The sequence below is a fragment of the Myotis davidii genome, unplaced genomic scaffold (genome assembly GCF_000327345.1).
Source record: "Myotis davidii unplaced genomic scaffold, ASM32734v1 scaffold205, whole genome shotgun sequence".
Taxonomy (NCBI): domain Eukaryota; kingdom Metazoa; phylum Chordata; class Mammalia; order Chiroptera; family Vespertilionidae; genus Myotis; species Myotis davidii.
Window position 1 is genome coordinate 3398066 of NW_006297573.1, and position 10155 is coordinate 3408220.

General features: G+C 42.4%; 1 protein-coding gene across 1 annotated transcript in view; it reads left to right on the top strand.

The window, feature by feature from the left end:
* The first annotated feature begins 1890 nt into the window (after positions 1-1890).
* The window catches only part of LEPROT, a 12679-nt gene continuing 4414 nt past the window's right edge, over positions 1891-10155 (top strand). The window contains exons 1-3 of the mRNA XM_015570139.1: positions 1891-2077; positions 4387-4462; positions 8432-8618. Coding sequence (XP_015425625.1) covers positions 1891-2077; positions 4387-4462; positions 8432-8618 — 450 coding nt within the window. The remainder of the gene's footprint in view (positions 2078-4386; positions 4463-8431; positions 8619-10155) is intronic.

The window sequence follows — 10155 nt, forward strand, 5'->3', positions numbered from 1 at the left end:
ATCCGCGGCCGTGGCCGCCGCTCGCCGGTCCTGTGTAAACTTGGAGCTGTGCTTTCAGCGCGTGGGCGGGGAGCGGCCTCCCCCAGACCGGCCGCGCACCCCGCCTCTGCGGGTGGGAATGCGCGCGCCCACCCCCTTCGCGTCTTGGGTTGCGGGTGGAGGGTGTGTGGGGAGCCGCAGCCCTGTTTGTTTTGTTTTATTTTGCTAGGCCACTGGCCGAGCCCTCGCGGGGAGCGGTGCCCGCCTGGGGGACCCGGCCCGCCTGGAGCATCCCCTCCCAGCTCCTCGGAAGGCCCCTCCTGCCCCCGCATCGCCGAGTTTTAATCAGGTTCCCACTTCCTGGCGTGTCCACCCGGACGCCCCTTCTCTCCCTTCCTGCCGCTCCGAGAGCCTTTGTCTGCAGCGCTCTCGGCTCTGGGGCACTTAATCCTCTTGTTCCTTGAGGATGTTTTCCAAGGAGGCCGAGTCGACTGCAGGCGGGTGTTCATGGAAAGCACCCAGAAATGCTGCATTTCTCGTAATTGTGGAGAGCAAATTAGGTGGCATTTTATCGTTACTTGCATCTTTGGACAGACAAGAAAGGGGTGTTTGTGCAGTATGTGTTTTTGAATGGTGCGGTTGATAAAAAAGGGGGTGTGGTTGATAAGACGGGGTACCGAGAACAGGGAGGTACCGAGAACACCGCTTCCCTGATCTGTGTGCCTTCAGAGGACTGGGGGACCCCGGCGTTGGGAGAGGTTATTGGAAGATTTCCTGTTATTTTGGGAGGAAACCATTAGATTTGTAATCTTGTTTCTTTGCAGGAGTTCCTCTTTTCTTTAAAACGTGTACCCAAAGGTCTCCCCACCTGCTGTAAACTTGTATACAACATATTTGCACGCATGGGTATGTTCACTGTGAAATCTATCTGAGCGTGTGAGCTGTTGGCAGCAGACACATTTTGTCATTATTTCTGGGTGGCCCTATATTCCACATCCGTTGAGTAAACAGGATGTATTTGGACAGTGACCCCTGGGTAATACAGCCACTTGAAGCCAGTGCAGAAAACAGTTGACAAAGGTAGTATCTGTATTGCGCCGTTTAGTCATGCCCAGAAACTATCAAATAATGACGGTTGGGTGTGAACATGTTAGAAATGGTGAAGGAAGCTAGGTTATGACATGGAAAAGGATTAAGGGAAGGAAGCTTTTGCAGGTAACTCGGGGATTACTGTCTGCCTGAGACTTGGGATAAAAAGATACCTGGGAAATTGTTGGGCAAGGGAGTTGGAAATAGTTACTATTTTCCTAGCTTAAGGCATGCTCAGGTACCGTGGGAGCACCAAGATGGTGTTGTGGTTGAGTCATGTCTCTCGAATAGATATGTTCTGACTCCCCCAGAACCTCTCAGTGTGACTTTTTCTGGAAATAAGGTCTTTGCAGATGTAATCAAGTTAAGTTAATATTGGATTTGATTGGGCCCTCATCCAAGGACTATTGTTCTTAGAAGAGAAATTTGGACATGGAGACATATAGGGACACCATAGAAAGATACCGTATGAAGATGAAGGCAGAAAGAAGAGCAAGGCAGCTGCAAACCAAGGAGCACCAAAGATTGCCAGAAGCCACTGGAACGTGGACACCATGAAGGACGCCGACGCCTTCCCGACACCGTGAAGCCTCCAGAACTGGAGAAAATGGATTTCTGTTGTCCTAAGCCACTCCGTTGGTACATTGTTAATAGCAGCCCTAGTAACTAGTACAGATGGGATCGCTTGACCCTGCTTTGGGGACAAGGAGGACCGTTTCTACAGAAGAGGCAATCCTTGAATGGAAGCTGAAAGGATCAGTCAGGCTTCGCCTGGCAAAGGCTGGGGTGAGGATAGAGTTTATTCCAAGTGGGGTGAACAGCATGTGGCACGGAGCAGAGGGCATGAAAGAGCACACCTGTTCTCTCCACCAGGAGCTTCGTCTTGATATTAAGACTGGATCTCAGTGGGAGAGTGGTGAGGCAGTCAGGGATCAGACCACATTGATCCTCAAGTGCCAGAACAACTTGTCGGCTATGAAAGCAACTTCGAAGAGGCGACACCAGCTTTGTATATTTGAGAGAACACTGTCTGCTGTGAAGAGGGTGGGTTGGAAGAGATGATTAGAGGCAGGCACGGGATGATAAGGGCCTGTGCTAAGGCAGTAGCAGCGGGTTCAAGAGAAGCAGGCTGCTATAAAGCGGGCGGCTTAAACAGAAATTTATTTTATTAATTCTGGAGTTTGGGAAGTCCAAGGTCAAGATGCCAGCAGTTTGCTATGAGGGCCTGCTTCCTGGTTTATAGACAGCCATCCTCTTGCTGATTCCTCACATGGTGGAAGGGGTAAGGGAGCTCTTTGGGGTCTCTTCTGAGGGCACTAATCCCATTGATGAGGGCTCTGCCCTTGTGGGCTGATCCCCTCCCAAAGGCCTCGCCTCCCAGTACCATCACACTAGGCCTTTGGATTTAACATGAGTTTTGAGGGTTGAGGTGGGGGTGGCATACAAGCTTTCAGTCTATAGCAGTGAGATCTGAGAGATTGAGTCACCTTGATTTGCTGTTTTTCTAGAGGACAGTGCAATGGTGGTGTTGGTGTTCGAAGATAGAACCTTCAAAGGGAAGAAATGTGTGTGTGGGAGGAGGGAGTGGGGATGCTTCAGTTTTTCACATCATGAATTTGAGGTCCTTGTTGGCTACTCAGAGGGAGAAGACAAGATTGGAGTTGGAGGTGCAGCATTTATGTGGCCAGACCCTTGCAGTGCCAGGGAGCTTTGGGTTGAACGCATCATCTCAACAAGAGCATAGAGTGAAAAAAGATGAAGTTGGAATTCTGGTCCGCTCCAACTTTAAGAGGCAGAGAGGATGCAATTTCTGAAAAAGAAAAGGACTAAAAAGAATCAACCAGAGATATACAGTTGTGTATACAGTTGTGAACCTTGAGGGACTGTGACCTCAATGTTCACAACTGTATACACAACTGTAAGAAGAGGTCTGCGGTCCCTAGCTTTGAAAGCTGTCCTGGAGGAGTACAGATAGATGGTCAGGCACAGCGAGGGGACAAAGCCAACTAGGAAGAGATTCTCCTTAATGAAATAATACGTAAAAATTTTTGTACATTTTTCTTTAAAAAGTGACACCTACTAAATGGAAAAATATACAAATTAAAATTATTCTTTCCTTGTCCTCTAATACCTACATACTTCTAGGTGTTTCTTAAAAGCACTTTGGCATCTTCCTATAAAACATTTTCTCCACATCTCTTAATGTAGCAGTAAGCAATGAGAATGTTGGTTAGTTTAATCAGTGACTAATTTTGAGTGTTAGGTATTTTTTTCAGAAGGATATTTGGATAACATAGTGTCCTATGCTTCTGATTTATACCATTATCAAAGAACATTGCTAAAATGAGCAGATACCTACATCAATCAACATTTACTTATTGAATCCCTCCTTTTGCCAACCACTTTACATAGATTATCTCATTTAATTACTATAAGCTCCCGAATAAGGTGGTACCATTATTACTACTTTACAGGCGAGAAATCAGATTTAGAGAAGTTTAGCTTCTACACAAGGTCACACAACCAGTTGGTGGCAGAGAAGATTTGAACAAATGTTGGTGACTCAGAGCTCACGATTTTTTAACACGTTAGCAGCATAAGGACAGATGTGTTCCTCTCCCCTCAGAGGTTAGTGTCCCATAGATGCCAGGAATAAATATTTTATTTAGTAGTTGAGAATAATTTTCTATGAAGGCAATCTCCAAATACTTAAAATACTAAGGTTTGGGGAGGCAAAAATGATGAAAGTGTATATATTTCAAAGAAGCAGTTTTGCATATAACTCAAGGAAAGAGGTTTTCAACATTTAGAAACTATCAGAATGAAATGACCTGCCTCAGGTGGTAGTGAGTTTTCTTTCACTGGAGTTGTACAGACTGGCTGGCTGCCCTCTTCTGACAAATATAGAGGGAATTATTACAGTAGATAGAAGATGGGTACTGGAAGTTCTTGAGACCTTTCTCCATCTAATGATTTAAAAGTGGTGGGCATAGGCAATGATATGCTAGTCAGATGTAACATCAACTAATGAGATAAGTAAATTGCTACATTTGCTTAAATTGTGGACTTAATTTTTTTAATTAAAATTTTTTATTAAGATATATCCACATACCACAAAATTAACCCTTTTACAATGTTAAATTCTGTGTGTGTTTTTAATATATTCACAACCGTCACTACTATCTAATTCCAAAACATTTCATCACCCCCAAGAGAAATTCTATACCCAATATAGTCACTTCTCATTCCTCCCCTCCTACCCTAGCCCCTGGCAGCCACTGATCTTGAACCTGTAACTCTTGGCTTTATCTTTCACAGCTCTTGTGTTATTATCCTTCAGTGGGGCTATTGGACTGACTTTTCTTATGCTGGGATGTGCCTTAGAGGATTATGGGTAAGTTATTTTTAAAAAAACTATTCTTTTTGTGTCTTTGTCACTATTTTGTGTGTATGTGTCATGAGTGTTAGGGAGTTTGATCAATTTAACACCAGACTCTAACCAATGAGTTAGTGAAGCCCAAATTATGAATCCAATCCCTTCATGGGTCAGTTGTACTTGCACAGAGAAAAGCTTTTTTTAAAATCGATATATTCATTTAATAAGCACTTACTGACTACCTTCTCTGGATCAGCTGGGAATGCAAGAGAAGAGACAGGGCCCTAGCTGGTTTGGCTCAGTAGATAGAGTGTCGGCCTGCGGACTGAAGGATCCCGGGTTCAATCCCGGTCAAGGGCACATGGCCAGGTTGCGAGCTCAATCCCCAGTATGTGCAGGAGGCAGCCGATCAATGATGTTTCTCTCTCATCATTGATGTTTCTATCTCTCCCTCTCCCTTCCTCTCTGAAATCAATAAAAATATATTTAAAAAAAAAAAAAAGAATGAGGAGACATAGTCCTGTCCTCAAGGAGCTTACATTGAGTGAGAGACAGGTAAACTATCCAGTTAGTAAGAAAGCTGTAGTGGAGATATGGGAAAAGTACAGTGAGAGCTTTGAGAAAGTGCATGAGTATCAAGAGTTTTCCCGGGATAGTTGGGGAGGGCTGCATAGAAGTTGTCTTTTAGCTGAGACTGGTGGATAAATGAGAGTTTATCAGGCGGAGTCGGGAGGGAACATTCAACTAATTGCTTTATTCACAAGTGTTGGTTGAGTGCTTGCTGTTTTCCAGCTGCTGTTATGGGAACTGGGGATTAAGAAATAAGAAAACAAGAGTCCTGCTCTGTTGGAGTCTGTATTTCAGAGGGAGAGACAGACAATAAACAGATTTTAAACTGTGCATGCTGCCCTGGCTGGTGTGGCTCAGTTGGTTGAGCATTGTCCCATGCACCGAGAGGTTGCTGATTTGATTTCTGGTCAGGCACATGCCTGGGTTGTGGGCTCAATCTCCAGTAGGAGGGTGAAGGAGGCAGCCAATTGATGATTCTCTCTCATCAATGCTTCTCTCTCTCTTTCTAAAAATCAATAAAAATATTTAAAGTAAAATATACATGCTATCAGAGGTATAAGTGTTATGAAGAATAAAGGGTAAAGGGCACAGGGGATGGTGGTTATTGTATTGAAATGGTGGACCATTGGGGATAGGGCAATATAACCATGAGATGTGAATTGAGACCAAATTTTTCCATAAGTGAAGATCAGGTAAATGGAAGTTAGTCAGGTCTTATGGGCCTTCATTACAAAAAATACTCTGGATCATTTCTATCCTGTGAACTATCATGATCCAAGTTTTGCCATCTGTTTCATTTTTCTGTATTTTTCATTTAGTGTAACACATATATAGCTATACAAAGAGTATTATCATACACATCTTTAGTAATCATAAGCAGTTGGACTATTAGCAAAACCCAAAGAACAAGTATATTATTATAACATATCATTAGCGTACAGGTAAAAACAAACTGGTTTCTGAGTTTAGCATTGATCTGAAGATATACAGACACAGGCCTTGTCAGTGTCTTGGGATAGCTGTCTATCTCTGATGTCAGTGGCTTCTCATTCTAGAGGAGTCTTTGATGTCTGTTGTAGGCGGAGGCAAGTGTCAGAGATGGGTAGATGGCTGTTCGTGGTTAGGTGCTGATAAGGTCCCTTCCAGTGAGGGTGGAGAGTGTGTTTTATTTGATGTCTTTTCCAGTAAACAAAATCTCTAGGTGGTAGTTAATGATTCTTAGTCTTTTGTCTTCTGGTTGCTTCCTGGGAAAGGAAGCGGTTACCCATTTGGCATTTTCTGGTAGTGACTTTATCAAACCTTGACAATAGTGTAAGCTGTCTCCTTTCAATAATGGCAGCTCATAAATTCCTTCATCTAATCTAAGTCCAGCTTGAATGCAGTATGAGGCATGAAGGCATGTATAAATACTGGAAAAAATGGTGTTTGCCAGGAAGCCTCAAAGAACCAAGTAGTCATCTTGGGTTTCCCATTTCCCCAACTATTCATTTTATTTCCAGCCATTTTTTACCCTGGTAGCATACCTTAGTGATGAAGTCTTTCATCACTTATTTTACAGTGCTTCCCATGCAATTTAACATACAAAAACAGTCCTGATTAGTTTAAAACATCTCTGTTGTAAGAAGAGAGAACAGATCCTTTTGAGTTGTTCCAGGGTTCATTTTGGAGCACAGGAAACTTATTCCTACATATGTTGAGATTTTAACCCTTAAAACCTTAATTTCCAATGAAAACTAAGAAGTAAATTTATGAAGACATTTTATGAACTCTAGAAACATTTCATAGATGTAAAAATCAATTATTAACATGGACTTGCTTTTATAAAAACCCTGGATAAAACATAATATAACTGTATTATATTTAAAATATCAACTCAAAAGACACATCTATTCTGCCTAAACCAACAAACTTAAACTAGCTTTTATTTATTAAGGGTTAATCTTAGATCATGTGACCTTACAAAGCATTTGAGTTAGTTTCTATCTTTCTGAGAATTTTGAAATACCCAATCACAAGTGCTTGCCTTTAAATTAATTTTAATAATACCATCCGGAGGTAGAAAATTATCTCACATTTTCAGTGTTCACGTGTAGTCACAAACAGAGACCTTTGGCTATGAGAAAAACTAATGTGTAAAAAAACAGTTGGACCCAAATTTTGTTTTGAGGCATTTATAATTTATATTGTTGATGTAAGAAATGTCTAAATCTGGAGGATTTTTATAAGCCTTTATTTAAGCCAAAACTGACAACAATTGCTGGAAAGCAAGATCTCAAATGCTCGGAAGAATAATAGTTTTTGCAGTTTCCTTTATGCATTTGACATTAAGGAGAGAATGCAATTACCGAAGATTACCTGAAGTTGGGAGAAAACAAGGTACAGTTAACAAGATTAGCTCTCTTGAGGGAAGCTATGCTTATTTCAAAGGTGTATTAACCTGGATACACAGAAAAATACACAGGGCTTGTTTAAGGCAAAGATAAATCTTTCACTAAAGAAGTTATATGCTGCCCACCCAGTGTGGTCAGTGGTTGAGCGTTGATTCATGAACAAGGAGGTCATAGTTTGATTTCCAGTCAGGGCACATGCCAACGTTGTGAGCTTGATCCCGAGTGGGGGTCGTGCAGGAGGCTGCAGATCAGTGATTCTCTTTTATCATTGATATTTCTATCTCTTTTTCCCTCCTGCTTCCTCTCTGAAATCAATAAAAAAAACAAACAAACCATATTTGGAAAACAGAAAGTTATATGCCTGGAGCGTGACTACCCACCATGACCTGCTCATTTAAGATTTTATGATCAGATCTTCTTGTGAGATTATATTTCATCACTGAACTTGTATATACTCACCCCCCTCCTTTTTTTTTGTCCACAATGGCTTCCTGTAAATGGGAACATAGATTTTCTTTAGAAAACTCATTGTTTTCTAGGAAGAATTAAGAGCTCTTTGCTGTGAGTATGTCAGGAAGCAGCTGGGTCTAGTCCAGTCCTTTTTTCCAACCTGTGTCTGTTTCCTCACTTGTCCAATAATGGCTTTGAACTAGAGAATTTCTAAAAGAAACCTAACTATTGTTTTGTGATTCTTTTTAAAAGAAAAATGTTTTTATTGATTTCAGAGTGGAAGGAAGAGAGAAAGAGGGAATTATTGATTGGCTGCCTCTTGCTGCCCGCCTACTGGGAATCGAGTCTGCAACCCAGCCTTGTACTCTGACCTGGTATCAAACCATGACCTCCTGGTTCATGGTTTGATGCTCAACCACTGAGCCATACTGGCCGGGCTATTTGGTGATTCTTGAAATATACTGTTTTTCATTTAAAATAATTTAAAAATGATATTTAAAATAATATTAACTTTGAAACAGTAGAATGTCTTAACTGTAACTTTTCTTTTTGCATTTCTCCTGGGTCCATCCAACAGTGTTTATTGGCCCTTGTTCGTCCTGATATTTCACGCCATCTCTCCCATTCCCCATTTCATTGCCAAAAGAGCAACATATGACTCTGATGCAACAAGCAGTGCCTGTCGGGAACTGGCATATTTTTTCACTACTGGAATTGTTGTTTCTGCCTTTGGATTTCCTGTTATTCTTGCTCGTGTGGCTGTGGTGAGTTTTGTTCTCTATTGTTTTGCCCAGTTGTCACTGAGTTTACTTCAAAGGCGTCTGTCTGGACCACTCTTTCATTTTCATTGCTTAGACCTAATACTCAAAGCCAGGCATATTTTCAGTTAATCTAATCCACATTTTAGATCTACCTAACAATATCCTAGCCATATTTACAGAATGCTTTCTTAGTTTCTCATAACTTTTAGCCAGGCCAAATGACTTCTTGCTTTCTCTACTTTAAGCTATTATCTGGAATTGTTCTTAAGTCCTTGCCTTCTATCTTAGGGCAGTCCATAGAGACTGCAATAACAATACTTTTCTAGTTTCAAAATGAACATCTAAATGAGTCCTGATCACCCAATTTCAATGTGTGTGGTGTGGGGGGAAGCTCCCACGAGCAATTCTCCAACACCAGCGGGGTGTCCAACAATTCATCTCGATTCTGACACTGTCTACCCAGAAATAGTATTAGATCCCACATGTTAAGTGTTTAGTCCCACATGACTGCCCTCTGTTTTAGTTGCCAATCAAAAGTCCAGGTTGTCATTTGTTCTTCTGACTGATTGGCTGATTGACTGACTGATCAGAGGTCCCCGTGACCCTTATCTTCAGTTTAATTGATTTGTTCACAGAATTCAGGAAACCCATTTACTCACTGCGTTACTAGTTTAATTACAAAAGGAACAGCCTGATGGGAGAGCTGCGTAGAGGAGTATCCAGAATGCATCACTCTGCCCCAATCACCAGCCTGGAAGTTCTCCAAATACCTTCATTTTGGGTTTTTATGGAGGCTTTATAACATAGGCATGATCAGTCAAATCATTGGCCACTGGTGATTGAATCAATCTCCAGCCCCCTACCCCCATTTCCCTTCCCCAAAGGTCAAGGGAAAGTGGGACTAAAAGTTTTGTCCCTCTAAGCACATGCTTGGCCTCTTTAGCAACCAGCCCCCGTCCCTTGGTGCTTTCCAAAAGTCACCATCCTATATAATAAAAGCCTAATATGCTAAAGGTCCGGTCATCTGTTCAACCAATTAAAGTGTAATATGCTAAGGCCACTCAACCACCCACTATGACATGCACTGACCACCACGGGGTAGATGCTCTGACCGGTAGGTTAGCTTGCTGCTGGGGTCCAGCTGATCGGGACTGAGCGAGATGGGCTGGATACGCCCTGGAGCCCTCCCACAGACCCTCTCCTGCTGGCCAACCTGCTGCGTCCCTCTGGCCTGATTGTGCACCCGTGGGGTCCCTTGGCCTGGCCTGCACCCTCTCGCAATCAGGGACCCCTCAGGGAATGGCAGAGAGCCGGTCCTGCAGGCCAGGGCTCTAGTATTAACATAATAAAAGTCACCTTTATCACTGTTATCACTTAGAAAATTCCAAGTGTTTTAGGAGCTATGTGCCAGAAAGGAGAAGATCAAATATATCTAATCTAATAAAAGAGAAACATGCAAATTGACCATACCTCCACTACACCCACAAGCCACTCCCACAAGCCATGCCCACCCACCAATCAGGAGCGAGTATGCAAATTC